General features: G+C 37.0%; 1 protein-coding gene across 2 annotated transcripts in view; it reads right to left on the bottom strand.

Annotated features, from left to right (window-relative positions):
- LOC135212692 (huntingtin-interacting protein 1-related protein-like) overlaps window positions 1-18003 on the bottom strand; it is a 233418-nt gene that overhangs the window by 174290 nt on the left and 41125 nt on the right. For both annotated transcript variants that reach the window (XM_064246371.1, XM_064246370.1), the window contains exon 3: window positions 2548-2720. In XM_064246371.1, the coding sequence (XP_064102441.1) occupies window positions 2548-2720 (173 nt within the window). The remainder of the gene's footprint in view (window positions 1-2547; window positions 2721-18003) is intronic.

Genomic DNA, 18003 nt, shown 5'->3' with positions numbered 1-18003 from the left:
ACAAACTGCCGTGTTATGTAGCCCCCAACCTGGACCCTCTGGCCTATGCCACGGACGCCCTGGCTCTAGACTGGAACAACTGGAAGAAGATTTATGTCTTTCCTCCAGTGAATCTTCTCATGAAAGTTTTAAACAAACTCAGAACATTCAAGGGTCAAGTGGCTCTAGTAGCCCCAGACTGGCCGAAGAGCAATTGGTATCCCCTAATTCTGGAGCTGGGCCTTCGTCCTCTTCGGATCCCCAATCCCAGGCTCTCCCAGTCAGTACAAACGAAGACTGTGTTCGCTTCCTCAGGGATTCTCAAAACCCTAACTTTATGGACTTCATGAAGTTTGCGGCAAAAAGAGATGCGAATATTGACCCTCAGAATATTCTCTTCTTGGAATCCGATAAAAGGGATTCAACTTTGAGACAGTATGATGCTGCTGTCAAAAAGTTAGCAATCTTCCTGAGAGAATCAGATATTAGAATCATGACAGTTAATTCAGCTATATCCTTTTTCAGATCCTTATTTGAAAAAGGTTTAGCAGCTAGCACGATTACGACAAACAAGTCAGCCTTGAAAAAGATATTTCAATTTGGGTTCAACATAGACTTGACGGATTCCTACTTCTCGTCTATTCCTAAGGCATGTGCTAGACTTAGACCTTCTGTAAGGCCTACGTCAGTTTCATGGTTCTTAAACGATGTTCTAAAACTGGCTTCAGAAACCAATAATGACACATGCTCGTTTATAATGCTCTTAAGAAAAACCCTATTTTTATTAAGCTTAGCTTCAGGAGCAAGAATTTCAGAACTGTCGGCTTTATCCAGAGATCCGGACCATATTCAATTCCTTCCCACAGGGGAGGTCCTACTTTCTCCGGAACGTAGCTTTTTAGCAAAGAATGAAGATCCTTTGATGAGGTGGGAACCTTGGAAGGTACTACCCCTTCCACAAGATGTATCTCTTTGCCCAGTTACAACCTTACGAGCCTTTCTGTCCAGGACCTCCTCATCTTCATCGGGTCCCCTCTTTAAGAGGGAAAAAGGTGGAACTTTATCCATTAAAGGCATCAGGCAACAAATCCTGTACTTTATTAAGCAAGCCAATCCTGACTCTTTCCCGAAAGCACATGATGTCAGGGCAGTAGCCACCTCAATTAATTATTTCCAACACATGAACTTCGGTGAGTTGAAAAAGTATACCGGATGGAAATCGCCGACAGTGTTCAAACGTCATTACCTTAAGTCCTTGGAAGCTCTGAAATTTTCAGCAGTAGCAGCGGGTAACATAGTTTCCCCTGACTCTAGTTAATTTGTAGTAGAAGATTCAGTCCTCCTTTCTACCTGCCTCACCCAACAGTTCGTCTATTCCTGCCGTGTTCATTTACATTCACCTTGTGTCTTAGCTGCTTTATGATGATGTAGTGGGTGCCCCTTATTTTTTTGCTAGGGACACTCACAGATGATTATAGATATTGATTCTCTTGGATGTTACCCCCCTTATTTTTTATGCTAGGGGATACATTTTATTTATAATGGTTACGGGTTTTGTATATTAAGTCATATACATTCCTTATATATTATCATTGTTGATTAATTTGTTCATTTGATTATCTTAATTTGCTTATTATATTTTGATACATGCCTTTACACAGTTACCATTTTGTTACATGTAAACCATTTTACTCTGTACATATGTAAATTACCTTATGATAAGAAACATGATTAGAATTAAGTGTAATTTAAGCATATTTCTAAGTTTTGTATCACTGTGTATTTGTATCTTTTTAGCAATTATATTCTTTTTTATATTTATTTTCTCTCTTTTATTTGAGACCTATTCTGATTTATTTTATTACTTTTGTTTACAATCTTGTGCTATTTCTCTGGTACGATTTCGCGCAGCGACACGAGCTGAGCCCAGAAAAGGGATTTTGACGTAAGGAAAAATCTATTTCCTGGGAGCGATTGGCTCGTGTCGCCAGCGAAATCCCACCCTACCCATCCCTTCGCCCAAGATTGTCTGCTAACTTCAGGATGGCCACTAGAGGCGCAGCAGTCGGCAGCATTGGGATGGAGTAGTAGTAGTACGAGCTGCTCACTCTGTGGGTCGGCTCTCCTCTTGGAGGGTTTTTGTAGTGGGAGATTTCTATTGGCATTTGGCTCGTGGTAGTGGTCTCACTCGCCTAGTATTCATACCGACACCCTTTTGGAGGGTGAGCGAGTCAGTTTATACTGGCCTTTTTCTTTATTTTATTTATTCTCTGGTATGTGTTAGTACATTTACCCTAGAAATAATAGATTAAAGGATATTTCGCTGGCGACACGAGCCAATCGCCCAGAAATAGATTTTTCCTTACGTCAAAATCCCTTTTATATACACTTCTCCATTGCCATACGAAGCTCCATTAATTTTTTCATGGTTTTGCATTTTTCGTGCTATATTGGCTAGCTGGCGCCCTTAATCCATTATCTCGGTGAGTTACTGTGCTGAAATTGTAACCTTCAACTAGAGTAGAAGTCTTTCCAAATTACTAGGTAATTAACCTAACAAACACTAACCCATTATGAGTGTCTACAATATCTGGATGAGGTGGTATAGGTGGTGGTTCAGGTTCTGAAGTGTCAATGAGAAGTGTATCCGAGGTGTCTGCTATGTCTGGTTGTTCTTCCACAACCACTACAGGTGCTACATGACTTCTTAGCTCAGCTTCAACAAGGAAATTTGGTGGATCCTGCAAATAATGAGAAATCGCAAGGATATCAGTTGACATACAAAAAATGAGTAGTGTGTACAGTACACAATATTGTATCTTCCAGATCCTTCCATGCAATAAAACCAAGCACATTCATTCCTATTGCACAGGTAGCATAGATGATACACAAACACTCATAAATAAGCCAGCATACAGGTGAACAGCAGCCATGTACACATTTTCTGCAAAAGCAACAACGCTAATATGTACTGCAAGTCAGTACTACCTGTCATTATATATATGTATGGTGATTTGTTTCAAATAAATTATCAGTTTTATTATGGCATGAAGTCTTTTGGGAATTGTGCATTTTTGATGTACAGCATGAATTATTGGTGGAGAAAAGTGAATTGTCTAGGTAAATCAGTATAACAGTATGTAATATTGAGCATTTTGCTGTCAGTATGTAAACTGTATTCTACATAGTACACTATGCTTAAAAAATCACAGTAGATGCACGTGACTTCATTAAATAAGCGAATACCACAGGAAAATGGTAGTCAGAAATCCAAGCGCTTTCGTCTTTACTAAGACATTGTCAAGGAACGAATGAAATGCAATTGGAGAGAAAGTTCAGGTGCACAACAAGATCAAGAATACCAGATGGTTAATTTGTCAAAAGGGTAAAAATTAAAGAGATAATCCAGGATTATCGGATATCACACGGTCACAAACCTAAACATAGATTTAACCCTAACCAAAACTACAAAGAATCCGCACAGTCCAAAACATGTTTTGGACTGTACAGATACTTTACAGATACTGTTACATCTTATGAGTTCTGTACATACCCTAGTAGATCATTTTAACCTAGATATACAGTAGTACTGGAATCACTAAATTAAATACATAAATTTAACAACTGAATGGACTAAGCTTTCCCTCTCACTTTCATAAATACATCTTAAAGTTCAGTGTAGAAAATAATTCTAACTTCCCACATCTGAAACCTCACACTGCTTCTATGTTTTAAAGAAATTTCCCAAACAGATTTGTGGCAACAAAAGAGGCATTACACTTCCTCAATACCAGAGAAGGCAGACAGTATCAGATGTAAGACATAATATCAAATTGACAACTGACATTCTAATGGATGAATGAACATACAAAACTTGGGTCATATGGCTAGGTGGTTGAACTGCAGCAGTTATCCATCACCACTATGCCCATTAAGATATGATATTTATTAAAATACTGTATGTATTACCATTATTAAAAACTCAAAAAGCCTGCACATACTAATGCAAAACCAGTGTATTAAACACACTCATTCAGACTAAAATATTATTTAAAAATAATGGTCTAAATGTCCTTTATATTTTCTTTAAAAGTGCCTGTAGGGGCTTAACTAAAACTTAACCAAAAATCCCAGTAAGTGCTTTCAGGTGAAGGCAATACTTTCTCATGCTGCCCATGAATTGAGCAGCAGCTCACCAGAGCATGCTCAATCAATAGTAGCTGCCACTATAAATGCACTATGGTGCAACACTGCCATCCAAAATATACTTCTCATATGTGAGGCAAGTATCACCAGTCTGCAACCGGCTCAGTAACAACCTTTTGGGTACTTTTCAGTTATTCACATAATTTAATTCTTAAAATTTGCACCTGGTAGTAGTTTTCATAGAACCTGTACAGCACAAAGGAAGAGACAATTACTAGATTTGTACCAAAGGAATATCTTTTTCCCCATTTCGAGAGCCCTCTTGCCTGTCAAACCACTTCAATACAATATGAGCTACAGTGAAGCCATGAGTTCAACAATGTAATCTCTCATTGCAAAAATATCTCTGATATCTACTGAAGGCGAGGAATCTGGCATTACAATATTTATCCATTTCATTAGTGTGATCAGTAAAGTCAATGAGGATACTGACTGGTTCCTCTATCTTACTAAACCTGAGCATTATCATCAGAAGCATCTTGGAATCCTTATCTGAAGAAGCAATCTTCTTATCAGTGTATGGTTTTGATACCTAGGATCACAACATACTCCTAAAACCACTCAAACACTGCCCATATTCATGTTGTCTTACCTTCCTGACACTTAGCTAAATTATACAACCTCAAACCCTGGAAATTTAAGTGTACTTCCAACCCCATGATTCAGCTAATACCAGCCACCCCTACCACAAGGTAAGAAAAGAAACATCATTCCAAGCTGTAGCCTATGTTGTGGCTCTTCAACTGGATGGAGTAGCCACAAAGATTTTTTAAAGTGTTTTGACCAATGGTAATGAGGTTCACAGTCAAACAACTCCTCTGAAATGCTGTCAAGTATTGTTCTGAAGATTTTGCTTCAATTTTTCATGGAATTGATGATACAAATTCTTTGGTTTACTACTTGTCATAGACTTTTTTTTAATAGCTTGGATCTACCCAAACTGCAAATAGTGCAAAAGAGCCCTTTGATGAGATGAAGCAACCACTTTCTTAGAAGTCTGATATTTGACACCGGTGAGGGGATGGCCAGTCCTTTTATGTCCTGTAAGTTAAGCCAAGAACAAGTTTGATTCCTACATGCAATTCAGAGTAAATAAAGACCATTATCAATAATAACCATGAACCTCTGACACTGATTGCTTGGCGCTCCCATACACTTACATACTTAAGTTGAGCCATAATCCTAACAATTACAACGAATAGTCATATATGAAAATTTAAGGTGCTAAATACTATGGCATGAAAAGCCAACACAGGCAGTCCCCAATTATTGGCGAGGGTTCCATTCCAATGGCTTGATAAACGAAAATCACCAATAACTGAAAATCTGCGATTTTCAGGCATATCAGTGCTGATAAACAATTAATGGCACTCTTTCTTTTAGGTACATATCAGCGCCAATACTGTATTAATTGCCCCATTTTGGTGCTAAACAAGTGTCATAAAACTGGGGCACTGATAACTCCCTTAATAAATAATTTAAAAAAACTAGATGGTACAAATACAGTTAGCCCCAGTAATCGCGATCTCCGGATTCGCGGATTTCTCTCTGGTACATATCCTCCGATTATTCGCGGGAAATTTGCCTATTCGCAGTATTTTTCTATGAGAAATATCCACAAATCCCAGTTTTTCTTATCAATTTCATCAAAAATGCACTTTTTGTGATAAAACTATTAAAAAAACAGGTATAAACATTTTTAGTGGATTTTTCTTGAGTATTAACTAACAAAATAAGCCATTTTAAGCATTTTTATAAGGGTTCCAACTATTCGCGGAGTCTCAAAATCCTGACATGATGAAACAAAAAGCATTTAAGCAAGAGCTAATTCTATAGTTATCAGTCCAAGAATGTACCAAGGGACCAATGGACGCAGAAAGTTATGGCAGAAGCTGGTTTAAGCTTATTAAAACACATACTAAGCTTCATACAATAAAATCATACAAGGCTTGGCACTATCATGATAAAAGGGTAAATGAACTTGCAAGGAATGATTAAATGATAATAACTACTAAGCTAGTAAACAAACCGACCACCAAAAATGACATTCTTATTAAACATTTGTTTTACATACACTTACCAAGTACACTAAATACATAGCTAAGTGCTTCCTACCAACAGCAGCCTAAAATTTACATTAGCGGTAGCGTAAGTTAGTTGTCCAGGTGTAGTGAACATGCTCCACCCACTTTTGGTGTTGTGAGGGAAACAAACTGGCAGAAGGCGTCATTACATTTTGCGCTCCTAATCCATGCACAGGTAGGCATGAGGGTTCTGATTATATAATTACCTGGTAAGTATATGTAAAAATTAATTTTATTACAAAAATGTTATTTTTACATAAGAAACTTAACAATTAATTTTATTATAAAAATGTTATTTTTGCATAAGAAACTTACCAAGTAATTACATAGCCGATTCCACACTTACAGGAAGTAGGATCCATGGACATACTCTACCTCAAAGCATTAAATTGGATAATGAATTTAACACAAAACAGTTACCAGCTATTAAAAATAAATGCCTGTTGTTTTCTAACCTGGCAAGGGAACACTGCAGATAACTAGGTACTGCCTTTATTCAATGCTCCACTTGGCCTGTAGAGGACGTGGCCGTATAGCCCAAAGTCGGCGCTACATAAGTGGAAACTTTGTAGAGAGGGAGGTACACCCATGGCTCACAAAGTTACTAAAGATGCCCTTGCCCTGGGCAAAGACCAGAATAGGATCACAACACTGTTAACTACACCGTAAAACCCCCTTGCCCTGGGCAAAGACCAGAATAGGATCACAACACTGTTAACTACACCGTAAAACCAACGTCACAACCCAAACCACTGCTTAAAAGACTGGTGGGCACTCTAGCCAAACAATGTGCCCCCAGGGTTCCAAACAAAACACAACATCTTACATCAAGGCAAAGGAAAGCAAGAGGAAGAAAGATCCCCTATGCTTCCTCTCCCAACACCATGCCAGCCATGGATAAAGGTCCTAAAGTATTACAGTTTTTTAATGTAGTCTCTATATCCTTACGACAATGTGAAGTGAAGATGGACTTGCACTTCCAGAAGGTTGCTTGCCTGAATCTGGGAATGATATTCCATAATAAGGGCTCCTCAAAAAGAAAGTTAGGGCACTTTTGGAGAAAGGACATGACAGATTTTTCATCAACCATCAAAGGGAATCCAAGGCAATCCTGACCTCTTATGTTCTTTGAAGATAATATCTCAAGGATCTCACTGGACATAGAAGTTTTTCCTCTTCCTCTGGCCCCAGAATATCCATCAGATTCTTGATAGTGAATGAACGAGACCATGGGTTAGAGCAGTTCTCATTCTTAGCCAAGACACCTAGTGAGAAGGACCAAATTGCCTTCCTTGCAAAAATCTGATCCTCTTGTCTAAGGTCTGGATTTTGCTAATACGCTTAGCTGTGCCCAAGACCACCAGGAAGAACTTCTTGTTAGTGAGGTTCCTTAATGAAGCAGAACGAAGAGGTTCGTAGGTGGGACCCGGTAGCCACTTTAACACAACGTCCCAATTCCAAGAAATGGCATCAGTTCTGACTTGCTTTGAATAGTCAAGAGATTTAATGAGGTCGTTTAAATCTTGGAATTAAGCATAGATCATAGATCTATATACAGGCAGTCTACGGTTATCGGCAATCAGGTTTTATGGCGCCATAAATCACAAAGTTTCAGTTAATGGCAGTTTTTGCTTATCAGAACATCCCCAGGAACGGAACCCCCTCCCCCCATAACCAGGGACTGCCTGTACCCCTTAATTGTTGAAGTAAAAGGTTTCCTGGAGGATCTGCAGTACAGCAAGAAGTCTACTATCTGGCTTAAAAGCTGTCTTCTGAAGTTTGACCACTTTGACTGATAAAGTCTGTTAGAAGGTAGTCTGCCTTTCACAATAGCCTCTGCAGCTCTCCTCAAAAAGCCTTTCGCTCTGACAAGGTTTTCGACAGTCTGTAACCTGTCAGGACAATCCTTGGTGGTATCTCAGGAAGTGGGGTTGTCTGAGCAGAGACCATTTTAGAGGTAGGAGTCTCAGAAAGTCCACTAACAGTTGGATTAAGTCGGGAAACCATTCCTTTCTTGGCCAAAAGGGAGCCATCAGAGTCATCAAGACGTTCCCATAACAAGAGAGCTTGTTTAACACCTCCTTGATCATGCTGAAGGGAGGGAAAGTGTACACGCCCAGTCTTGCAACATCACTTCTATCCTCCAAGCGAGAGGGTCTGAGATCGGAGAACAGAAACAGGGCAACCTGTGATTCCTCGAGGTTGCGAAGGGATCTATGGAGGGTTTGTCCCACAACCTCTAGAGACCCTCACAAACTAGAGCCCATTCTGTTGGAAGTACTTGATTGCAGCGACTCAAGATTGTCTTTCAATACGTTCATCCTATGATGAATCGGGTCAGAAGTGATACTTGGTTCCTTGCTGCCCACGGGAAGAGTTCCTGAGCTCGCAGGAATAGGGAAAACAAGTGGGTCCCTCCAAGCTTCCTGATGTACGAGACCGCTGTTATGTTGTCAGAGATTATCATTACAATCTCTCCCTGAACAAGGGATGAAAATGCTTAAGATCTAGGTGAATGGTTTTGAGTTCCCTATTTAATGTGGGAGCTTCTTAGGGCTTCTGACCACATTCCTGATGCTTCTTGTTCCCCAAGATGAGCCCCCAACCCAGGTCGGAAGCGTTGGAGTCAAGGCTGGGGTGGTAAGGTTTTTTTCTATACAGAATGGAAAATAAATTGACTTTGGGTTGAAATTAAAGGTAATGGGTTTGTGAGCTGGCTTGTATGGAAAAGTCTGATATTTATTTAAAAGTATTTGTTTGTTTTTGTTTATTTCATTAAGTTGTTAATTTTTACCTTATCATGAAGCCTTTTCTTCTTTTTCTGTTAAAGGATGTCTTTGTGTTAATGACAGCACAGCTAATTCAAGTTAAGTCTTAAAGTGATTGGTGCAGTCTCAGTCACCTGTTGTTTGATTCTCCCCCTCCTATGGATGCTTCTTATTTTTCTTATTGATTAAAGTATGAAAAATGTAGTTTATTCTGTGTACTTTTGGTGATGGCAAGTGAACTTTGTCAATTATTGCTTTCAAAATTGGTCTAACAGCCTTTAAGGGGACTTTACGATTTGAAGTACAGGCGGCCCGTGGTTAACAGCGCAATCGCTGAGCGGCGAATTGGTTTTACGGCTGTCGTCAAAAATATCCATTAAAAAAAAAAAAAGTATTTTAAGGTATTTTTACGGCACAATTTTCGGTTAACAGCACCGCTAGCACCGTTATGTCTATCGAGTACATACATTTGTAGAAATACTGTTCATCCCATAAAGGTTATGCAAATATTAAAAAATTTTATTAAGAGTTATTACATAGGTATTAAGGTAAAATATATGCCTCTGATGCTGTTCTATGCTGAATATATAGAGTTAAATAAGTGCAAATTTAGCTATGAATGTGTCAATTTATAAATGTTCATGCTTTTATGTTTAAAATGTGTATGAAAATGTATTACGTATGGGGTATTTTTATTTCTGCACATCAATATGATACAAAGGCAGCTTTTGAAATTGCCCTCCAGTTATCAAAGATGATGTTTTTTCATGTTCGTTCTTGTGAGCCGCTGCCTGCCGCTCTTCCAAAAATATAGTTAAAAAAAATGCAAATTTAGCGATTGATGTGTCGATTTTATAAATGTTCATGCTTTTATGTTTAAAATGTGTATGCAAATATATTACGTATCTGGTATTTTTAATTTTGTACATAAATATGATACAAATTAAGGCAGCTTTTGTAACTGCCCTCCACGTTATCAGAGGATGTTTTTTCATGTTCGTTCTTGTCCACTGCTGTTCCAAAAAATGCATTTACAGAGACTTCACGCGGTTATATTTTATTAATTTGGGAGCTAATTATAACTCATTTTGTTAATGAAACTTCAGCTTTTTGTTATAACTTTTCATGCATTTATGTTTAAAATGTATATGAAAAAATGTATAACAGGGTATTTTATTTTCTTTTATACATAAATAGGATACAGTGGAAGTATGCATGTCCATTTGGAGTCTCTGTAACAGCCGTTCACATGATGAAGACAATGGGTTGCAATCGCACCCAAATAATAAAAATGTAATTTATATAATTGAATCACGTTTTTATAACAAATTATATTTACAATTGTTGCATAAATTGGTTTTAAAAGACAAAACTCGCATATACATTCCATTTTCCAACACTGCAATTTGTTTGTTTTTCCATGGGATAGAAGTACAAAATATAACTGTGCAACTCGGTCAATTTTTTGCTCTTGTTACTCGAGCAAACAATTGAGGTACGACTGCGCAAGCTCGAGATGCCGCTGCTGCGTAGATGGGATAGTGACAAAAATTAAGATAAGCACAAAAGAAAAAGTAAATATTCATCTTTTCCATAAATCTTTTTAAAAAGTTATATGTTACTTCACTGTATCAATAATACTGTATGTATTCTCATATTACTGTATTATAAAATATTTCAGTAAATCTAAGCCAGTATTCCGCGAAGCGGCCAATGTTTTGGTTTGGAAATCATCTGATGGTGAATACAAGTTTGTTTTGCCATGTTTAATGCAATTTTGAGCAAATTTTCTTGCTTCTAGTAACCATAAATGAATATCTGGATACTTGACTTATAAGAGACAGGGTTAATTTTCCTTATACGACGTGTTTTTAGGTGGAAATATGACTTGGATATGTCTTGTTGTTATTGTGAACTAATTTCTCTTTTGTTAACAGATTACGTTGGCGGCATGTTTATTGAGTAAAAAAAAATGATGTGATTCCGTTCACATTCCTTTATATCATCGTAATACGAACTTTACGTTATTTATCTTATATCAGCATAAAACCAACAGTAAAATGTGTTCTTTCAAGCACAGTAGTTTTGATTAAAATGATTTTATCTCAATTTTATCTACGGTTGTGTTTGATGGCATACATTTACTGGAGTTTTATCCTTGTTGCTGATGCACAATAATGGTCATTAGCAGCTTGAACAGTTTTCTCAGCTTCAGCTATAACTAGGTTTAAATTAAACAGTATATTTCCCGATTGATCTTTGATCTACGCTGATCTTTGATCTATAGCAAATGAAGTTATTACATTAAGATATCTCAGTTCTATTCTACATAATATTATTTATAACAACTACAGTAATAGTGTACGTACTAGAGTACGATGATTGAAATACAAGCCAAACGGAAGTTGTTATCCAAATCGGTTGTACTTAGAAAAAAAATTTGTTTCTCGTTCGGTTGTTCATGGATGTACACGTTTAAGCAACGAGTATAACGTTAAAACCATACTTTCATTATTCTCTTTTGCTGTTTTTGAAGTTATGTAACTAGAAGATGGGATAAAGTTAGGCTATTGTAATTTGGTCTCTCATAAAATTGGATGATCGTAAGACGAATTATCGTAACTTGAACACTACAGCTACCTGTACACTGCATAAAACCTTATTATATCTTTTCATACTCTAGACACCCAAAGGATTAAAGCTAGGCTTTTTTCATTTTACAGTATTTATAATACTATAAAGTAAAGTACAGTACTACTGTACACTAAGTTCTATAGTACTATACTGCATAAATATAATTTTACTTATTACGCCACTGCAGGATTATGCCGCTGTTTGACTGGTCTAGGACGCTGTTAACTGGTCTAGTATTCTGAAAGAAGGTGTGCGGCGGCTGTAGGCTTTAAAATCGCTTAGTGTCAAAAATCACTTGGCGTCGGCAGCCAGGAACAGAACCCCTGCCGCTAACCGAGGGCCACCTGTAGTGCCTAGTGTGCAAGAATAGTTATAAAAATTGTTGTATCAATATGTAACAGGACGAACAGAAATGTAAATAATGTCAATGGATATCATTTTCAATTTTGAGAAAGCTTATGTTAACACAATCCAGATTTTGAGCTATAACATGCTATCATAAACATTTATTCTGGTGATTTTGGCAAATCCGAAATTGGTATTAGATGTACTATGCATTTTCACATTACTTGAGTGATTTGCCTTTTGACTGTAGAAAGTCTCTAAGGTAGTAGGGCATGAGAATAGAATACTAAATAGTATTTCTATTCATGTATATTGTTTCTATTGATCAAAGTATGAAAACTTGTTATTGGTTTTTCATGTACAGATATAGAAATATCCAAAAATAAAACCTTTATTTCCCAAAAAACTAACATCATAAAAAAATTAATTAACCCTTAAACGCCGACTGGACGTATTTTACGTCGACATTTTTTGTCTCTCGGGTGCCGACTGGACGTATTTTACGTCGACATACAAAAGTTTTTTTAAAAATTCGTGGAAAAATACTTTTAGGCCTACCAGCCAAAAACTCTTGAATCACGCGCCTTGGGGGATGCTGGGAGTTCACGGATCAAGGTGTTGTTTTGTTTACAATCGTTACGCAGGCGCGCAAGCGCGAATTTCTTTCTTGCCGCACTAAAAAGTATCTGTGACACATCTCGGAAATTATTTCGTCACTTTGACATAATTTTTGTACCATTTTAAATTAGCCGTTACATGGAGTATTATATATGAAAATGTGCGCATTTTTATGAAGAATACAACAAAAAATACTCATGATTGTAGCTTTTATCAATTTTGAGATATTTTCATATAAATAACGATAAGTGCCAAAATTTCAACCTTCGGTCAACTTTGACTCTATCGAAATGGTCGAAAAACGCAATTGTAAGCTAAAACTCTAATATTTTAGTAATATTCAATCATTTAACTTAATTTTGCAACTAATTGGAAGTCTCTAGCTCAATATTTCGATTTATGGTGAATTTATGAAAAAACTTTTTCCTTACGTCCGCGCGGTAACTCTTCCGAAAAATCATACATGCGATTGTGGTAATGTTTGCACCATTTTAAATTAGCCGTTACATAAAGTTTTATATATGAAAATGTGCGCAATTTCATGCACAATACAACTAAAAAAAAACAACCCATTGTTGTAGCTTTTATCAATTTTGAAATATTTTCATATTAAAAATGATAAGTGACAAATTTTCAACCTTCGGTCAACTTGGACTCTACCAAAATGGTCGAAAAACGCAATTGTAAGCTAAACCGCTTATATTCTAGTAATATTCAAGCATTTACCTTCAGTTTGCATCAAATTGGAAGTTTCTAGCACAATATTCGATTTATGGTGAATTTATAGAAAAAAATAACATTTTCTGTTTACGTCCGCGCGGTAAACTCTTCCGAAAAAATCATACGTGCGATTGTGGTAATGTTTGCACCATTTTAAATTAGCCATTACATAAAGTTTTATATATGAAAATGTGCGCAATTTCATGTAGAATACAACAAAAAATAATTGAAGGTTGTAGCTTTTCTCATTTTTGAAATATTTGCATATAAATCACGATAAATAGAAAAAAAACCACGTTCGGTCAACTTTGACTCTACCGAAATGGTCGAAAAACGCAATTGTAAGCTAAAACTCTTACAGTCTAGTAATATTCAGTCATTTATCTTCATCTTGAAACAAATTCGAAGTCTCTAGCACATATTTAGATTTATAGTGAAATTTAAAAAAATCTTTCCTTCCCTCCGCACGCGGTATTTCTCCGCCACAAATCTCCGAAATGCGTACGTTCCATTCTCGGAATATTTGCTCCATTTCATATTAGACATTTCATAGAGTTTTTTATATGAAAATGTGCGTAATTTCATGTAGAATAAAACGAAAAATATTTGAAGGTTGTAGCTTTTCTTATTTCCGAAATAATTGCATATAAAATATATATATAAAAAATTCGACATTCGGTCAAATTTCAAATTTACCTAGTCAGATATGGTCGAAAACTGCATTTGTAAGCTAATATTCTTACAGTATAGTAATATTAAATCATTTGTCTTCATTTTGAAAGAAATTGGAAGTCTCTAGGACATATTTAGATTTATGGTGAATATTTGAAAAAATATTTGTTTACGTCCGTGCGTTCGAATTCATGCATTATTTTGTGATAATATTTTCTCTTGTGTTGCTTTTATCGTTTTACCAATGTGTTATATACCAAAATGATCGCAATTTAGTTTACATTACAACGAAAAAAAAAGTAACTCGTTACCTTTAACCGTTTTGCGCACAGCGCGATTTGAATACAATTATATGTGAAATTTCGTTTTTGCCCTATCATATATCGCATTATTTATATATGATAATGATAATTTTTTTTTTTTTTTTCATTTCTGATGGTTGCATACTAAACTTCAGCCAATGACAAAAAAGGAGCCAAAAATGAACTCTTAATCTTGAAAACTAAGCGCGCTGTGATTTTTTGAAAAAAAATAATTTTTTCCGCTTCCTCGCTCACTCTGAAACACTTCCGGCACACGGGAGACATTTTTTTTTTACCGCTTCGGCGTTTAAGGGTTAAAAAAACCAAGACATGAAGTGTACCCACTCATCTCAAATCATCTCAAAATGAATGTCACACCCAATCTCCAACTTAAGACACATTAATTCACATTAGCTCTCTCTATTTCCCCCACTAACTAATATGTGAATAAGGTTAGTCAAAAAAGTAAAGAATTCCCATTATAGTATATGGTGATGTTGAATCCATGCGAGAGAAAAGAAATTATAACCTTCCACCAAAAACAGTCTTCAAACAGTGCATACATAAAAAGTTTGGTGTTCAATAAAAGTGTCTCTTCACTCCAACACTAAATTGTTTTAACTGGATCTTAACTGGATCTCTGTGCACCTTCCAATTCTGGCTTGCCTCGCTAACCGTCACTTCTGTCGGCAGGTTAAAGAAAAACTTCTGATTCGCTATCGGATTATAGAGTTTTGCGTGGGCCCTGATGTGCACACAAACTCAAGCACACAAGTGTTCTCAAAGGTTCTGTTTGCATTCTTTCATGATGTAACAATCAGGTGATACCTACACCCCCTCGAGTCACATATCCATTTGCGGGGGCAACTAACACATGTTTGCAATCATCTCCTTGACCTGAGCTGTCTCTCGTTCGTCAGCACCATCCGTCCTTTCCCCAAAAATATTCGCTGACCGACCTGTTGCCAATTGAAGCCTTACAAAACACACACATGGGCGCTTGTTGAACATACTAATCTCTTTCTGATGGAGTCCGTTGCCCCCTACAAAATATTCACATTCCTAACCATATACAGTGGTCCCCCCCGTATTCGCGGGGGATGCGTACCAGAACCCCCCGTGAATAGTTAGAATCCGCGAATGTTTGGAACCCCTATAAAAACACTAAAAACTGCCTATTTTGTTAGTTAAAACTTAAGAAAAACCACTAAAAATTTTCATACTTGGTTTTTTTAATAGTTTTATCACAAAAAGTGCATTTTATGATGAAATTGATAACAAAAACCAGGAATTTGTGGATATTTCTCATAGAAAAATACCGCGAATGCGCAAATTTTCCGTGAATAATGCAGGGAAACATTCCCGAGAGAAATCCGCGAATGTGTGAGTCCGCGAATCCGGAGAACGCGAATACGGGGGTCCACTGTACAGTGGTACCTCGAGATACGAAAGGCTCAACTTACGAAAAACTCGAGATACGAAAGCCAATACGAAAAATTTAACGGCTCTACATACGAAAAGTTTTCAAGATACGAAAGGTTTCTGAAAGTCTGAGATTCGCCCGGATAACAATTTTGAAAATCGCGCCGCGCGCCGCCATCTCAGTATACTAGTAGACTCGCCACCATCCTCCTGCTCTCCCATTGGTTCCTGATGCTAGTCGCAGCCATGAAATCCTTCTCTCCTATTGGCCAGTGTCCCTCCCATCATGCATCTACTATGTACACGTGGTGGCGTGGCTCGGCCACTCGGTACCAGCATTGTTATAGTATGCACGCGGTATTCGTTTTCGGGATCGTCAATGTGTACGTAATACTAATATTAAAAAAAAAAAAAAGTGACCAAGATCTCTCACATGGGATAAGTGATCAAGGTCTCTCTCATGGGATAACTGGAAACTTTGCAAGGTTGGTAGAATCTCCACTCCCTGCTGAACAGAGGGTGTAGACCAATCATTTACAACATGCATACCAGTATGTAGTGTACGTATAATCAAGGCACTTCAGTTTATGTTGAAGGTCAGCAGCCAAACATTCAGTACCCAAATCAGTTGCAGAGAGAGCATTTGGTTGAACAGGGTTTTGATGGACACCAGGGCCAACAGAGTCATGAGGTGCAAAAAAAGAAAGTTGAAATTCTGTAAAAAAAAAAAAAAAAAAAAAAAAAAAAAAAAAAAAAAAGTTAAAAATCAAAAAAAGAAGAAAAAAATGGCAGAAATTAAAGCAGTTTTTCATTCACAAAGTGCAATCAGATATTAAAGCCGCTTTTCATAAAGTGCAATCATTTGTAGAAGACACCCCCCGAAAAGGTTCACACAGGAACATTGTGAAAAAGTACGTAGGCAGAAGCAATCTTCCTTGGATAGTTACGTATGTACGTAGCCTCACTCGAAAGGTAAGCTTCCACATTTTACGTTACAGTAATAATATTTCTTGTACACTAATATACACTTTATTTACAGGTTTTGCATTTTTAGTCTTAATTTAGGTATTGAATGGTCCAAATTGTTGTAGTATTTCATTGTTTATAGGTCAATTTAGCTTTATTATGAAATTTAATGGGGTCTTTTTGGAGGGCTTGGAACGGATTAGCCATTTTACATGTAAAATGTGGTCCAAGATACGAAAACCTCATGATATGAAGGGCGCCTCGGAACAGATTAATTTCGTATCTCGAGGTACTACTGTATGTAAGTATAACTGGAACCCATAGGATGAAGGGAAAAGTAATATAAAGTGTTACATAAATGTTTATCAATTAATTTTTTTCAGCTTGGTTTTGTAGATTAAGAGATTTTAGAAAATGTGTTTGCTTGAGTGTATGAGAGGTGTGAAAGTTGAATAATTTCCTGAAAAATTCTTAGTTTCAAAGGAAATAAGAATGTATTTACATTGTAAGAATTTTGACGACCTTGAGTTGTAAAGGGACCAAAATTTGCTAGTTGTAAGTTAGTTTTAAGAATAAATTTGTGACAAGAATTGTTGTCTGAATATCCTTACTTATTTTCACCTGACACCATCTGCCCTCTGCTTTTACTGTTGCTTAAACTGTCAATTTAGCCACAACAAAGCTTAACTGAAATAGAGACTTCCCCTCCTGAAGTCTTTCTTCTGAAGATCTTGTTTGATTTCCTGGGATTTCCTGCGTCTTCCTGTTCCAGTTTACCTTCGGGAAAAATTGAAGAGGCCTCATGTAAAGTCTGCCTAGCTTTATGAACTTTTCGACTGTGGACAACGTTCCCAAGAGGTTCATCCATTGAGCTGCTGAGCAGGTTTGACGAGTAAGGATCTCTTGACTTGAAGAAGGTAAGAACTGACTCTTTTGGGGGAGAGAAAAACCCGAAAAGTCAGAGTCAAGAATCATCCCCAAACAAAGACTGTTGAGCTGAGATGATCTGAGAGTTGTCTGTGTTTGTTAAAATTCCTAATTTCTTTGTAAGAAGGATTCTTGATAAATCCATTTCTCCCTCAACTGAGCCCTGAGAAGCCAGTCGTCCAGATAAAAAGAGATATTTATTCCCAGTAGGTGAAGCCATTTGCAAATAGGAGCAAGGATATGGGTAAAGACTTGTGGGGCCATAGACAGTTCAAAACAGGGCCTGAAATTGTAGTATTCTTCCATTGAAAAAAAAAAAAAAGTAGGAACTTCCTGGAATCTGGATGCACTGGGATGTGG

The sequence above is a fragment of the Macrobrachium nipponense genome, chromosome 41 (genome assembly GCF_015104395.2).
Source record: "Macrobrachium nipponense isolate FS-2020 chromosome 41, ASM1510439v2, whole genome shotgun sequence".
NCBI lineage: Eukaryota > Metazoa > Arthropoda > Malacostraca > Decapoda > Palaemonidae > Macrobrachium > Macrobrachium nipponense.
Note: the sequence above shows the minus strand (reverse complement) of the source record. Positions and strands in the feature narration are given on the sequence as shown.